Source organism: Rhinatrema bivittatum, chromosome 3, assembly GCF_901001135.1.
Source record: "Rhinatrema bivittatum chromosome 3, aRhiBiv1.1, whole genome shotgun sequence".
NCBI lineage: Eukaryota > Metazoa > Chordata > Amphibia > Gymnophiona > Rhinatrematidae > Rhinatrema > Rhinatrema bivittatum.
In genome coordinates, this window is record NC_042617.1 from 518,882,812 (window position 1) to 518,898,137 (window position 15,326).

A 15,326-nucleotide genomic window follows, 5' to 3' on the forward strand; every position below is an offset into this window, starting at 1 on the left:
GGAAAGCTCTGGCTTAGAGGCTATTTTGTATAGGTAGCTAAAGGAATACATAGCAGAATTTAATTTGAGGAATGCAGCTATCTAGAAGGGAAATATGGGAAGACATGCTAATACGCTTGATGAATCAGAATATGGAAAGCATTAGCAATATTATCCATTTTAGCCATTTTGTCATGGGCTTGAAAGATATTTTGTGATTGTTATGAGGATTAAGAAACCTATTGGGTAAATAAATACCCTTGATCCACATATCTTCGTTCTCAGTTTCATCCATGCTGTAGTAATTCCTCTTAAAAATATACAGTGTTGTTGTACCTTTTTAGTTAATTCATTGAGTGTTTTACTAAAACATTCAATTAATTAATTAATACGGCTTTTAGACCACACAGTCACTGATGTACTGAAGAGAGCTCCTTGCTTAATTATTCTATGAAAACAGAGTATTTTTGAAGTGGATCAGTACAGATTAAGCTTCTTGATAAATAATAGGTAGCACAAGACTATATAAAATGAATCAGAATGTTTGAACAGAAGCAAAATACTCATGCAAACAAAAAAAGAGAAATGACTCTGGTTGTGATATTCAGAATAGGGGCATCTTAAATTAGTGCATAAAGTTGAATTATGCATGTATCTGAAATTCATTCAAATGAAACTGGCTTATCATCACTAGAAGGATTTCTGTGCATTATTATTATACCAATATCCTATCCAAAAAATATAAATATTTGTATGCGCTGAATACCCTTCTGTTTCTAACACTACTCACAAATATTTCTCTCTATATTTCAGGGCCTCCTGGACCAAAAGGAGAGCAAGGAAATGAAGGAATGGAAGGTGAACCTGGGGTACCTGGCCTACCTGGATCAAGAGGCAATACTTTTTGTGAATTTCTTTTTATTGTGAAAGTTGATAGACTGAAAGCACTAAAAACATGAAACATGCACTGAAAGTACCAGTCATATAAGGCATGGACAATGGTAACACAAACTTATTTGTACTCTTCTGCCAATAATTATCCATCCAGTTCTAAGTGGATAACTTTGAAGAGTAAATCTCCTTGTATAAAATTGGTCCCCTGATACAGTGGTTAAAGTGTGTGCATAAAACACATGCATGCTTTCAATTTTAAAAAGTATGCCTGCAAATTTTCACGGCAAAACCACCCACACTAAATAGCAGGCTGTGTGCAGGTAGTATTGCCAGAGTAATTTTGAAAGCAAACTTGTGTGTGAAAGTTTGCTTTGAAAATTATTGTAATTTATATGTCAGCTGCAAATGCATGTGAGCTGTTACTAAATTACCCCAGCATGTGGATTTTGGCACACCTCTGTTCAAGAGCCAATACATTATAATTTCTCAAAGTCCGCAAGCTGAAATGAAGGCTAGTACAGATCCTAAACCAGAGATGGGACAAAACCAAGTGGCAAAAGCTGAGCCTTGAAGAATGGATCCTTTGTAGAAAATTGTTTTCTCTTAGGTTTGGCAGCTGATGGTCATAAACTTTTCTTCTCCTGAAGTCATCTGCTGACAGGAGAGAAAGAGCTGAAGTTTCCCCAGCTATTGAGCTCCTCTTCATTCCCTCTCTCCACATCATCAACTGCTCCCTCCTCATTCCTTCCTGATCTTTGCCCTTCCCCTCCCCTCTATGGTTTCACCCCTTCCCCTCATCCACAGCTTCACCACTCCCTTCCCCATCCTCATCTATGGTCTCACCCCATTACCCTAGGAGTAGGTCCCCTAGGAGCTGCTTCATGTTTTTCTACCCACTCTGTCAGTACAAGCCCAGTTACACTTTTTAAAACTTTTACATGCAATATTCTTTACTGATGTATCACCATGGTATTGGCATTCCATTGGTTATTCTCTGCCGATAAGACAGTATAGAAAAAATTTAATAAATTATATCTAGATATATCTCGATATCTATATCTCTGTCTAAATATCTCTCTCTCTCTCTCTCTCTCTCTCTATCTATCTCTCTCTATATATATATAGCAGCTAAATAATCTGGTTTGACTAGCTGGCCCTTCTGCCCCTTGTATGTATTTCAAAAACATTTTCACAAATCATCATGTAATCTGAGTATTTCTCTCTGGTTAAGAAGGTGAGATATTCCTTGCTGAATATTTATTAGACCACCTTAAACCAATCCTTCTTTCTGTACTTATGTAAAGATCTAGCAACTACTGACAGATGTGTGATCAAGGAGATATATTTGTCCTGAGCATACATCTTGGGTACAACTGTTAGGATCGTGGACCGTTGGGCCGGCTGAGACAGCAGGTGTAGTGCTGTGGAACCCCACAGTGGGTGTTGCAGCCGGGAGGCGGCGCTGAGGAGAGACTTTGAAGAGGGCTTCACCACTGGAAGCCCGAGGTCCCACCAGGAGGAGCCCGTAGGGACCCGGGCCACTTGGTCTTGGGTGGATACTATGCGACCAAGGATCAGAAGAGCAGCCTGCCGAGGTATCTGACGATGAGATGGTGCCCAGGAGGTCAGGAGAGACTTCACCCTTGGAAGGCCGTGGTCCCCCCGGGAGGAGCCCATGAGGACCCGAGCTGCTGGGGCTTAGGAGAAACCTCCGGGCGGGTGAAGAAGAAATACCTGCGGCAATGGAGAGAGACGAAGCCGAAGTCCTGAACAAGCCAAGGTCAGGAGCCAGAAGTCAGATGTTGAATGCCAAAACTAGGGACGGAAGCTGAAGACGGAGTCAAAGAATGAAGCAAGGTCAGGAGCCAGGAATCAGATGGTCAGGAACAAGCAGGGACCAGGAAGCACATCTAGCTACTCCGAAGAGTGAACCTTGTTGCAAGGTGAGGGTTCGCTGTGACTGCCGGGTTTAAATAACCCGGCAGCATCTGACGTCATCAGGAGACTGTCTTCAGTTTTCCCACGCTGGCCCCTTTAAATCTAGAGCCTCTGCATGCGCGCGCACCTAGGGGGCGGGGCAAGCAGCAGATCACGGTCGGCGTCTCCCTCGCAGGGAGAATGCCGTGGTAGGCCGTGTCTCGGGCCTGGACGGGCGCGTCTCGGGCCTGGACAGCCGGAGGGGAGCTCCCGCGGCAGGGGCGGGCTGCGTGGTGAGTGGGGATCCCAGGGCACGGCCCGGGATCTCAACAGTACCCCCCCTCCTATGCCCCCTTCCTGGAGGCCGGGGTTTACCTGGATGATCCACATGAAACTGGCAGAGAAGTCCTTTGTCCAAGATGTTGGTGGCTGGTTCCCAGGAATTCTCTTTGGGGCCGTAGCCCTCCCAGGAGAGGAGATACTCCCACTAGCGGCGGTGGAATCGGACATCTAGGACATCTTTCACGGTTTACGTATCACCCTGTTCGGCGGTAGAGGTGGTCGGTTCCAGAGGCTTGGTCTGAAATGGGGAGAGGACCACCGGCTTGAGCAGGGACATGTGAAACACATTATGGATCCTCAGGGTAGACGGCAATTGTAGCCGATAGGACACCGCCCCAATACGTTCTGCCACAGGGAAGGGGCCGATATAGTGAGGCGCCAACCACATGGAGGGGATGCGTAGCTGAATATTCTTGGTACTTAACTATACCTTACTCCCCAGTTGGAAGATCGGTTCAGGTCGTCGGGACCTGCCAGCATACTCTTTAGACTTGGCCGCTGTCAGGCGAAGTTTCTACTGGGTGGCGTGCCAGAGATGGCGCAGCTGTCGGGCCGTAAGTTATACTGCAGGAGACGGCACCATCAGAGACAACGGTAATGGAGGCCTGGGAGTCCTCCCGTAGACCAATTGAAAAGGGGACCGGTTGGTTGCAGAGTGTTTATGGCGGTTGTATGAGAACTCTGCCCAGGGTAATAAGGCGACTTAATCATTTTGGAGATCTCCGACGAAGGCCCGGAGGAAGGCCTTTAGAGTTCGGTTGGTGCGCTCAGCTTGGCTGTTGCCCTGGGGTGAAAGGCGGTAGTCAGATCCAATTGCACTCCGAACGTCTTGCAAAGGGCCTTCCAATATTTCACCGTAAACTGTGGACCATGGTCTGAAGCGATGTGCAATGGAAGTCATTGCAGTTGGATGATATGCTGTGTAAAAAGGTTGGCCAACTCTAGTGCTGTAGGTAGTTTAGCGAGAGGCACGAAGTGAGCCATCTTCGAGAATTGGTCGACCGTGACTGAGATCACGGTCTTTCCATCAGAGGGTGGTAATTCCACAATAAAGTCCATGGACAGGTGGGTCCAGGGCTCAGTAGGTATGGGTAGCGGCTGAAGGAGGCCCCAGGGATGACCCTGCAAGGGTTTCTGCTGGGCGCAGGTAGGACATGACTGAACGTAGAGCCGAACGTCTCTCTTGACCTGCAGCCACCAGTAGAACTCAGTCAGACGTTCTAGTGTCTGGGCAGTTCCTGGATGCCCTGCAGTCAGGGAATCATGAGCCCATGCTAAGACCTTCCTTTGTGAACGAACGGGCACCGCTGTCTTACCCGCAGGGACCACCTCGGATGCAGCCAACAGAACTTTGGCTGGGTCCAGGATATATTGAGGCGGGTCGATGGTATCGTTAGTCTCCATCGTGCGGGAGAGAGCATCTGCTCGGACGTTCTTAGCTGCCGGTCTGTAGCGGAGGGAAAAATTGAATCGGCTGAAAAAGAGAAACCAGCGCGTCTGCTATGGATTAAGGCGCTGGGCGTGGCACAGGTACTCTAGGTTTTTATGGTCGGTGTAAACGACAACTGGGTGCTGGGCTCCTTCCAACCATTGGTGCCATTCCTAGAATGCTAGCTTGATAGCCAGTAGTTCTTTGTCCCCTATGCCATAGTTTCTCTCTGCGGGGGAGAACTTGCGTGAGAAATAGGAGCATGGCAGGGATTTACCATTATTGGACAACTGGCTTAAAACGGCTCTGAGGCCATGTCAGAGGTGTCGACCTTCACGATAAATTGGCGTTGAGGGTCCGGGTGCCGGAGGCAGGTGTCCTGGAGGAAGGTGTTCTTTAGATCCTGAAAGGCTTGTACGGCTGTGGCCAACCAATTCCTAGCATCGGCCCCCTTTCATGTAAGAGCCATCAGCGGGGCCAGCATGCTGGAATAGTGTGGGAATAATTGCCGGAAGAAGTTGGCAAAGCCAAGGAACCGCTGTAGCACCTTGACTCCCACAGGTTGAGGCCAATTCATGATGGCCGTGACCTTCTCTGGGTCCATATGGAACCCTGTGAAGGATACGATGTACCCCAGAAAGGGTAGTGACTCCTGTTCAAATTGCCATTATTGCAATTTAGCATAAAGCCGGTTCTCCTGCAGTTTCTGAAGTATTTGACGGACATTGTGGCGGTACGTCTCCAAGTCCTTGGAATATATTAACACTTCATCAAGGTAAACAATCACTGAGGTGTGCAGCATTTCCCTGAGTACCTCGTTCATGAGGTTCTGAAATACGGCCAGGGCATTGCAGAGGCCAAAGGGCATGACAAGATATTCGTAATGGCCATCTCTTGTGCTGAATGCGGTCTTCCACTCGTCACGGGCCGAATTCTCACCAGGTTATATGCCCCCCAGAGATCCAATTTCGTGAAGACCTTGGCTCCTTGTAGCCAATCCAAAGGTTCTGGGATCAAGGGTAGAGGGTAGCGGTCACACCGCGTAATGCTGTTCAGACCACGGTAATAGATACAGGGTCAGAGGGACCCGTCCTTCTTACCCATGAAGAAGAACCCTGATCCTGCTGGGGAGTTGGACGATCTGATGAACCCTCGGTCCGAGTTTTCCTTGATATAAGTGGACATGGCCTGGGTCTCTGGGAGTGAAAGCAGGTAGACCCGTCCTCGAGGGGACGTGGTGCCTGGGATCAGGTTGATCGCAAAATCGAAGGGCCGATGCTCGGGAAGTAGTTTGGCTTTCTCCTTCGAGAATAGGTCTCGGAAGGCGTGGTACTGGGGTGGTAGCGCTAGTGGTGTTGTCAAGAGCAGTACCAGCGGTCGAGGCCAGGCAGACAGGCACTCATTAAAGCAGGTCGAGCCCCAGGACGTAATCTGGAGGGAGTCCCAACTGATCACGGGTGAGTGCTTCCGAAGCCATGGCAAACCTAACACGACTGGATGTATGGATTTCTCCAGGATGAGGAACGAGATCTCCTCGACGTGTAGGAGGCCAGTGCGTAGCACTAGTGGCTGATTACAAGTGGAAATGGTTCCAGAAAGTGGGGTCCCTTGGATCAAAGACACTCATATGGGGGGTTTCTGAGGTTGGACCCCAAGCTGGAGTTGCTGTACCAGGTCCTGGAGGATAAAGTTTCCCCCAGCTCTGGAGTCTACCAGGGCTAGGGTGTCGAAGTTTCTGTCCGGGAGAATCAGGGTTACTGGAACGGTACACGGGGAGGCGGAGGTGGTGTTACTTAGAATTAACTCCCCGTCTGACTCTAGGTCCGAGCATTTCCCGGACGCTCGTGACAGCGGGCAAGGAAATGTCCCTTGCCCCCGCAATATAAGCACAGACCCTGGGACCGGCGTCTTCTCCTCTCCTCTTGGGAAATTGGACCCCAGCCCAACTGCATGGGTTCTGCATCTTGTGGCCCCAGGGAGGCAGGAGGGGAATGCCTGGTTCAGGGATGTGTGGTTCCAGAGCCTCCGAGTCCCCGAGTGGGTCTCCTCTCCCGGATCCAGCATTGAATGCGGCGGTCTACGCAGCCAGCCAGGTCAATAAGATCATTCAAGTCATCCGGGAGATCTCTGGCTGTCCAACTCGTGGAGAGAGCCCCTACAGGAATATGCCGTGCAGGCTATCGCTTCTCCAGTTCAGCTCGGCAGCAAGTGTCTGAAACTCTATGGCGTACTCCGCCAAGGGACGGTTACCCTGCCGTAGCTGGAGCAATTCGGATGCGGCCGTGGGTCCGCGGGAGGGCTCGTCAAAGATCCGTCGGAAGGACATGACCAACTGAACTAAGTTGGCTAAGCGGGGATCCTGATGCTCCCATAGGGAAGAGACCCAAGCCAACGGCCTCCCATCCAACAGGGAGATAATGTAGCTTGTTTTGATCTGGTCTGTGGGAAACTGTGCTGGTAGCAGGTTGAAGCAGATATAACATTGTTTCAAGAATCCGTGACATAATTTCATGTCCCCTGAGTACTGCGAAGGTACTGGCATCTGTATAGGTGCAGACGGTCCCACATGAGGGATGGCTACCAGTACTGGGGAACCGGAAGCAGCAGCTCCTTCCACCCAGTCCGCTAACCTCTGCACAGTTGCCATCAGCGAGTCAAGGCAAGTTTGCTGCTGTTGCAACCTTTGTGCAATTCTCGAAATGGCTTTCAAGGTCGAGAGGTCCGCCGGGTCCATGGCCTTGCAAACTATTAGGATCGTGGACCCTTGGGCCGCCTGAGACGGCAGGTGTAGTGCTGTGGAACCCCACGGTGGGCGTCGCAGCTGGGAGGCAGCGCTGAGGAGAGACTTCGAAGAGGGCTTTACCACTGGAAGCCCGAAGTTCCCCAGGAGGAGCCTGTAGGGACCCGGGCCTCTTGGTCTAAAGTGGATCCTAAGCGACCAAGGATCAGAAGAGCAGCCTGCCGAGGTATCTGACGATGAGATGGTGCCCAGGAGGTCAGGAGAGACTTAACCCTTGGAAGCCCGCGGTCCCCCCGGGAGGAGCCCGTGAGGACCCGAGCCGCTGGAGCTTAGGAGAAATCTCCGGGTGGGTGAAGAAGAAATACCTGTGGCAGTGGAGACAGATGAAGCCGAAGTCCAGAACAAGCCATGGTCGGGAGCCAGAAGTCAGATGTCGAATGCCAAAACCAGGGACGGAAGCTGAAGCCGGAGTCGAAGAACGAAGTGAGGTCAGGAGCCAGGAATCAGACGTCAGGAACAAGCAGGGACCAGGAAGCAGGAAGCACAACTAGCTACTCTGAAGAGTGAACCTCGTTGCAAGGCGAGGGTTAGCTGTGACTGCCGGGTTTAAATAACCCGGCAGCGTCTGACGTCATCAGGAGGCTGTCTTCAGTTTTCCCACGCTGGCCACTTTAAATCTAGAGCTCCTGCCTGCACGCACGCCTAGGGGGCGGGGCCAGCAGCGGATCAGCGTCGGCGTCTCCCTCGCAGGAAGAACGCCATGGTAGGCCGTATCTCGGGCCTAGACGGCCAGAGGGGAGCTCCTGCGGCCGGAGCGGGCCGCGTGGTGAGTGGGGATCCCAGGGCACGGCCCGGGATTGCAACAACAACACTACGAAAAAGAAATACCAAAAAATCATAATGGAAGGATATTTTCACAGTGCCATGAATTCTGGACATAACTTTCTTCTGATAGGTTACTATAATTGGTCACTTCTGGCAAACATGAAAAATTGTTCCCTACTTGCTGCAAACTCACTAGCAGTGTTCCAAGATCCATGGATATTAATTATACTAAATGGTATGAAGTCTGACACCACATGTACATTGATTTAAAACAAGTTTCATGGATGTTCACACTAAAGAAATTCCCTTTTAAAACTCTTCCAAATTTGCACCCAGGTGTATTTTGCATGCAATATATTTTTCCCACATCTCAGTTTATCTATCTGGGAGATTATAGTTTCATCAAGCAAAATTGTGTAAATTCTGGAAACTAAATCATCAGTTTTGCTCTCTTTTTCTACAAGTTCAAACGTTATTTATGGATTTTTAAACTTTGGGTTTTCAAGAGGATTCCCCATGTAAAATCAGCATATAGGCATGTAATTAGCATAGACAGCAGTATATATGCTATTTTGGAAACATCACGAGTATGCACATACTTGCAATATTTCAGGTAAATATTAATATGGAAAAAACAGGGGCAGTTTAGGGGCGTTCCCAGGCAGGATTCAGAAGAACACCCATAACTTGCTATTTGTAGGTGGTACATATGCATACATTAGCGAGCTTGTTCATATGCTTTTATACCTGCTAATTAAATCACAGAATTGAAATTGCATGTCTTTTGTCTGAAGTTTTTGGTTGGAAGTTCTGGGTTAATTGGGGGGGGGGGGGGGGCCAGAGTCAGGGTTCAGTCCAGCCATGTCACTTTGGGAGGAGCCCAAGTCCACCCTGTTGCTCTGGGAGGAGCCCCAGTCCACTAGTCATTCAGCCTTGCCTCTGAGGGATTCCAGCCCTGCAGCCTTCACTCTGAGGGGTTTTAGTCCACCAACTTTGCTGCTAAAAACACCAGAATCTGACAACCCAGTCCCAAGTGTTCTCAGTGGACCTTCAAAGACTTTCATTCAGACCGTGTCTCCTTTGACTCCTAGTGTCCGGTTCCACCCTAGCTATACCCACGATGCCCAAGATCCTCCTGCCCGGTGGGACCCAGGGGGAGGGGGCTTGAAAGGGGTTCTGTTAGGATCCAGCCTGCTACGCAGCCTTTCTGCAACCAGACGTACCCATGGAGCTACTCCTGCTCTCGCTCCAGCCATAGTATTCATGGACTCATGACTCAGCAGAGCTTGGCCTATTTAGCCGTGCCTCTTGCAATACCCGATACCTTGCCATGGAGTCTACCCAGCTCCCTGCTTAGCCCTGTTCTATCTTGTTTTGCTCTGTGGTCTCCGGTCTTCCAGCTCTGCCTACCTTGTCCTGTGGCCTCTGGACTTTCCAGCTTTACCTTTCCTAGTTCCTTGGCCTCTGGGCCTTCCAGCTCTGTCTTACCTTGCCTTGTAGCCTCAGGGCCTTTTATTACCTGGATCCTTGCTTTGTGGCCTATTCAAGCCTCCCCTTCCTTAGCAGCCTCTGGGACGTATGCTTAGTGGCCATCAGGCCTTCTGAACCACTGCCTTTGGGCCTCTGTGTTCTTTGTTCTATTCTGTCTTCTCCTTGTCCTGACCTGTCCTGGTCTGTCTTGTTTAGTCCTGTCTGTGTCTGGGCCAACCCTGAACAGCTTCAGTATCTAGTCCTGCATTGCCTCAGTGTCCAGTTCTTGTCTCCAAAAATCAGCATGTGTTTCCAAGTTCCAGCCTATGTCTCCAAATTCCAGCTTCAGTCTATGACCCACTTGCCACCAGAACCCAAGAGCTCAACCTGCGGGGGAGGTAGCTGTTCCAGGTGGAAGATCTACTCTGCCTGGCCTTGACGTCCTATGCTGCCCCTATGGGGGTTCTCCAGCCCTAGCCGGACCCTCAGTTGTGACACCGGGTAGATCCAAAATGATCTTGTTGACTGCCTTGGAGAGCACATATAGGCTAATGTGCTCATGGTGTAGGAGGCCAGTCTGCATAGAGAGCAGAATGGTAGCCATCATAATCCACCTCGGTAAGGGTTCTCTATGGACCGATGAAATGGTAAACGTGCTATCCAGCAGAACAGTCAGAATACCATACTGATGTACCAATGACTCATGGATGAAGCTGCCTCCAATGCCGGTATCCAGGAAGGCTTGCGCATCAACATGGATGTTCCCAATTGAAAGGTGTACTGGTACATGGATTTATGGAGAGGTACAAGGTTGACCTAGTGTGGCCTCTCCCACCAGACCTAGGTCCTGGAGTTTCCCGGGTTGGCCAGGCAACGATTAGCAAAGTGCCCCGATGCTGCACAATATAAACATAAGTTGAGATGCTAACGCCTCTGCTTCTCCTCTGGTGTCAATTTGAAGTGATCCACTTGCATGGGCTCCTCAGGAAGAATACTGGGTTCAAGAATTAATATAGGAGCCATAGGGCACTGGACACTGGGAGCCAAGCAGATCAGATGTCAGATTATGCCTCTCTCACAGGTTCACTCCTAGAAACAGAGATCAAGGTGTATGGCCAAGCTGATGAGACTCAATAGGGTGTTAGGTAGATCACGGCCTGCTAGCTCATCCTTGATTATCTCTGGTAGTCTTTGATGAAAGATGACAGGCTGACATTGCCACATTGAAGTTAAGCTGCGAGCATCCAAAAGTGAATAGCATATTCACTTACAGTCCTGGAGCCATGTTGGATCTGAAGTTATTCAGTGGCCATGTAGGGTGTCCATTCAGGCTCATCAAATATCAGCCAAAACTCCCTCAAGAAATTACCTTAGTTGCCGAGTAGTAGGTCGTCATGCTCGCAGAGGGGGAGGCCCAGGCTAGGATGGATCCCTTCAGTAGGGAGAGGATGTATGTCACTTTTACCTTGTCAGAGGGAAAGAGAGGTGCTTGTAATTTGAATTGCATCCTGCATTGATTCAGGAAGCCTCGATACTTCTCAGGATCCCCCCCCCCCACCCCCATACCAGGGTGGTGATAGTAGATGGAGCATGGTGAAAGTGGGCCAGACAGGGGGAGCTAGAACAGGTGCCAGAACACCTGTTCTCGGCCTAGGAAGCCAGACCTTGCATGAGCTTTGTCAGATCATGTAGCTGGTCTTGTTGCTGCTTCAACTGGAGTGTCAGTCCAGAAAAGGTGTAGGCCTGAGATGAGACCGCTGTGCTCATGGTCTCAGCAAACTGTGAAGGATAGCAGATGAGTGAGACCTTTATGCTGTGAACCCATGAGGCCTACGCCAGCAGCTGGCAGATGCACTCTGTAGCTGGAAAGTCTAGAGTTTCAACTTTAGCAGCTGCCTCCCCCACATGTTAAGCCCTTGGAATCTGACAGCTGGCAGGACTTAGGTGAGTCCCTATGGTGATGAAAATAGATGAAGTCCAATGGCACACCAAGGACAAGGCAGGCAGCAGACTAACAGAGTCAGGAACCAGCCAAGGTAAGGGCAGACAGCTAGCAAGAGTGGTCATGCCCAGGCAAGGGGTCAGGTCCAGGGGGCAAGCAATCATGGTCAGATCCAAGCAAGGAGTCAGGATCCAGAGAGTCAGGCCAAGGGAGGACATTCAAGATATATGGGAGACACTGGACGAGATGGGCAGGACAAGACAAGGATGGTTGGAGAAGAGAAGGCTGGACAAGACAAGGATGGAAGGCAAGATGGGCAAGGCAAGGCAGGTGGGTAAGACAGGAAGAGGGAAGGTTGAACAACAAGGCATAGGAATGCAGGAAACAGAAACACTGGTAATATGAACTGCAAAGCAGGAAACCCATTGCTGAGGCATCTGATGCTCCTTGAAAGAACCTTAAATAGTGGGCCGCTGGTGATTTCATCAGAGGGTGCCACTGCTAGGGGTGTGCATTCATTTTGACCGCATATGTAAAACACAACTTTTTTTTTTTAACTTAAAAAAGTGATGAGGCGAAAACGATCGCGATTTCCAACTTATTCAACATAGCTATGTTGAATAAGTTGGAAATCGCGATCGTTGATCCTAAATAAAAATTTAAACCCCTCACCCTCCTTAATCCCCCCCCAAGACTTACCAAAACTCCCTGGTGGGCCAGCGGGGAGTCAGGATGCCATTCCTGTATTCCTTTGCGAGGAGCACGTGACGTCGGCGTCACGTCGGAGTGATGCGGACGTCACGTGATTCACCGCGCGTCCGCTCCGGGACCCTCGTTGGACCCAACCGGAACTTTTGGCCAGCTTGGGGGGGTCAGGAGGGGGGGTCAGGAAGCCCCCCCAAGCTGGCCAAAAGTTCCGGTTGGGTCCAACGAGGGTCCCGGAGCGGACGCGCGGTGAATCACGTGACGTCCGCGTCACGTGCTCCTCGCAAAGGAATACAGGAATGGCGTCCTGACTCCCCGCTGGACCACCAGGGAGTTTTGGTAAGTCTTGGGGGGGATTAAGGAGGGTGAGGGGTTTAAATTTTTATTTAGGGAATCGGTGCACGTATGGACATAGCCTCAACTTATGGAATTCTACATATGTCCATATTGACCGAAATTGACCCTCACCTTCGACTTATGGACTTATGAACATAAACTTTTTCACTGCACATCCCTAGCCACTGCTGTCTTCCCACCAGTGGCCCTTTAAGAGGGAAGTAGGGTGTGCGCGCCTATGGGAGGCGGCAGTCATGGTGGTGTCCTGCTCCAGGCAAGTGAGGCCCATCTGCTGGAGGCATCCAGTGTTGCATGAGTGAGGTCCAGCTGCTGGCGGAGTCCTGAGCATGGTGTGCCTGTGATGGCTTTGGGGGTAAATGATGCAGCTCGCGGGGCCGTCCCACGAGCCACCAACTGTAACATAATGGAAGTGTTGGCAAACTGGTGATTCCAGGTACATGAATAGGTATTTTCATAAATGGAGTATGCACATACTTTATAAGATATGTGCTTCCATGCGTAAAATACATGCACATAATTTTACAAAATGGATAGAGAATGTATGTGTTTTCCTGCATTACAAATATACGTACATACTGAAACATTTGCGTACATTTTTGGAGTAGAAATATACAATATTTTGTAAACTGTGCAGCTCCTGCCACACAGTTTTTCAAATACTAGTATAAATTAGAGATAGGTAGGAGCACTGGATGGCCCGCGCCATTTTTAAGATGGCGTCGGCCATCCAGTGCTCCCTCCATGTGACAGGGGCTGGCCAATGGCACGGATACCCTGTCACATGGTAAGGGCAAAGGCCATCGGCGCCATTTCGGTTAGTGGCAGCCAACGGCCCGGGAGCGGGAGATCACTCCCCGGACCCCAACTGGACTACCAGGTACGTGTAAAAAGTTTTTGGGGGGGTCAGGAGGGTGGGAGACGCTAAGGGATTAGTTTTAAAGGGTTGGGGTGGGTTTAAGGGTTATTTTTGTGTGCCGTTTTTCCCACCCTCCCCCAAAACGATAAGAGAACCCCCACGGGAGCCCCTGATTTCTGATGATTTTGAAAATATCGTACGATATTTTCAATCGTCCGAAGCCCGATTCACATCCCTAGTATAAATCTCCTAAGACCCACTTAAGCATGCATTTGATGACAATGAAAATTTATCTGTTTCACTTTAATCTCCCTGAGGCCAACATTCAAAATAAATTCAGCGCTATTTATCTGGCTACGACTAACATATCCAACTAAGTAGCAGCCGCTGAATATGCACCTATGTTCAGTGGCCACCACTTAGCCACCTAAGTCGCTTACCAGCTAAAACGTTAGCTGCATAAATTGTGGGTGTCTAGTGGGCAGATCAGAGTGGAGCAACTGAGCTGCATAATTTATGCACTAAGTTGTTGCAAGTGTAGCGGTGGACCCTTGGGCCAGCCTAGCGGAGTGAGAAGGTGTGAAAGGAAGTACACTCCACTGAAAAGACATAGGCCGGGAGGTGGTGTCAAGCTGAAAGTAGAACAGAAGTCTTCGCCCTGGAAGTCCAAGAACCCCCCCGAGAGGAGCTCTTGAGGTCCAGGACCTCTGGGACTTAGGTTATCAGAGAGAACTGAAGAGGCGTCTTCACCCTGGAAGTCTGAGGACCCTCCGGAAGGAGCCCATGAGATCCCGGACCGCTGGGACTTAGGAGATCAAGAGAACTGAAGAGACGTCTTCACCCTGGAAGCCCGAAGACCCCGGGAGGAGCCCATGAGGTCCCGGACCACTGGGACTTAGTGAACAGAGGGAACTGAAGAGACCTCTTCACTCTGGAAGCCCGAGGACCCTCCGGGAGGAGCCCCTGAGATACCGGACCGCTGGGACTTAGGAGATCAGAGAGAGGAGGATGGATGTGACTAACTTTTGTTGAGACAAGCGACAAGTGCGAAGAAACAAACAGGCCAGCGTCAGAAATCAAAATAACAAGCAGAAGATCCTGAGCTAGTACTGAAGCAAAAGATCTGAAGCTGGAGTGAAACAAAATCAATAAAAATACTAACTGAAGATCCTGGCTAAGCAGAAACAAAATGCTGCAGCTAGCATAAACAAGAACCTTGTTGCCAAACAACTAGAATCAATCAGACGCCAGTTAAGTATCTAAGAAGGGAGGGGAAAAGTTCTGAGGCCAGAACGCTGGGAGAGAGGGAGCGAACTCGGAGCCCGGACCCTGCAGATGAAACCCCGAAGGCGCAGGTAAGGGTTCGGTCGCGAGTCTCGCGACTGAGACCGCAACAGTACCCCCCTTTTATGCCCGCTCTTAGAAGGACCAGGTTTACCGGGGTGACTAAGATGGAATTGCTGAAGGAGAGACTTATCCAAGATATGGTGGGCTGGCTTCCACGTGTTCTCCTCAGGTCCACAACCCTCCCAAGCCAGCAGGTACTCCCATCACCGTTTGTGAAAACGGACATCAAGGACCTCTCGGACTTGATAGATGGGATCAGCTTGAACAGACGTGTCTGTTAATTCTGGAACCTTGCGATGATACTTGGAGAGAATAAGAGGTTTGAGCAAAGAGACATGGAACACGTTATGAATACGCATGGATAATAGAAGACGTAAACAGTAAGCCACTGAACCCACTCTCTCTGCCACATGAAACGGACTACAGTATTTTGGAGCTAATCTTCGAGATGGAACCCGAAGATACTAAGCCAGACTCAATCGCCGGGAAGGAAGACTGAAGCCGACTGACGGTGACGATCTGC

General features: G+C 49.8%; 1 protein-coding gene across 1 annotated transcript in view; it reads left to right on the forward strand.

Annotated features, from left to right (window-relative positions):
• Positions 1–15,326, forward strand: part of SCARA5 (scavenger receptor class A member 5) — a 590,798-nt gene that overhangs the window by 318,280 nt on the left and 257,192 nt on the right. Inside the window, exon 5 of the mRNA XM_029596225.1 lies at positions 793–873. Within this exon, the coding sequence (XP_029452085.1) occupies positions 793–873 (81 nt within the window). The remainder of the gene's footprint in view (positions 1–792; positions 874–15,326) is intronic.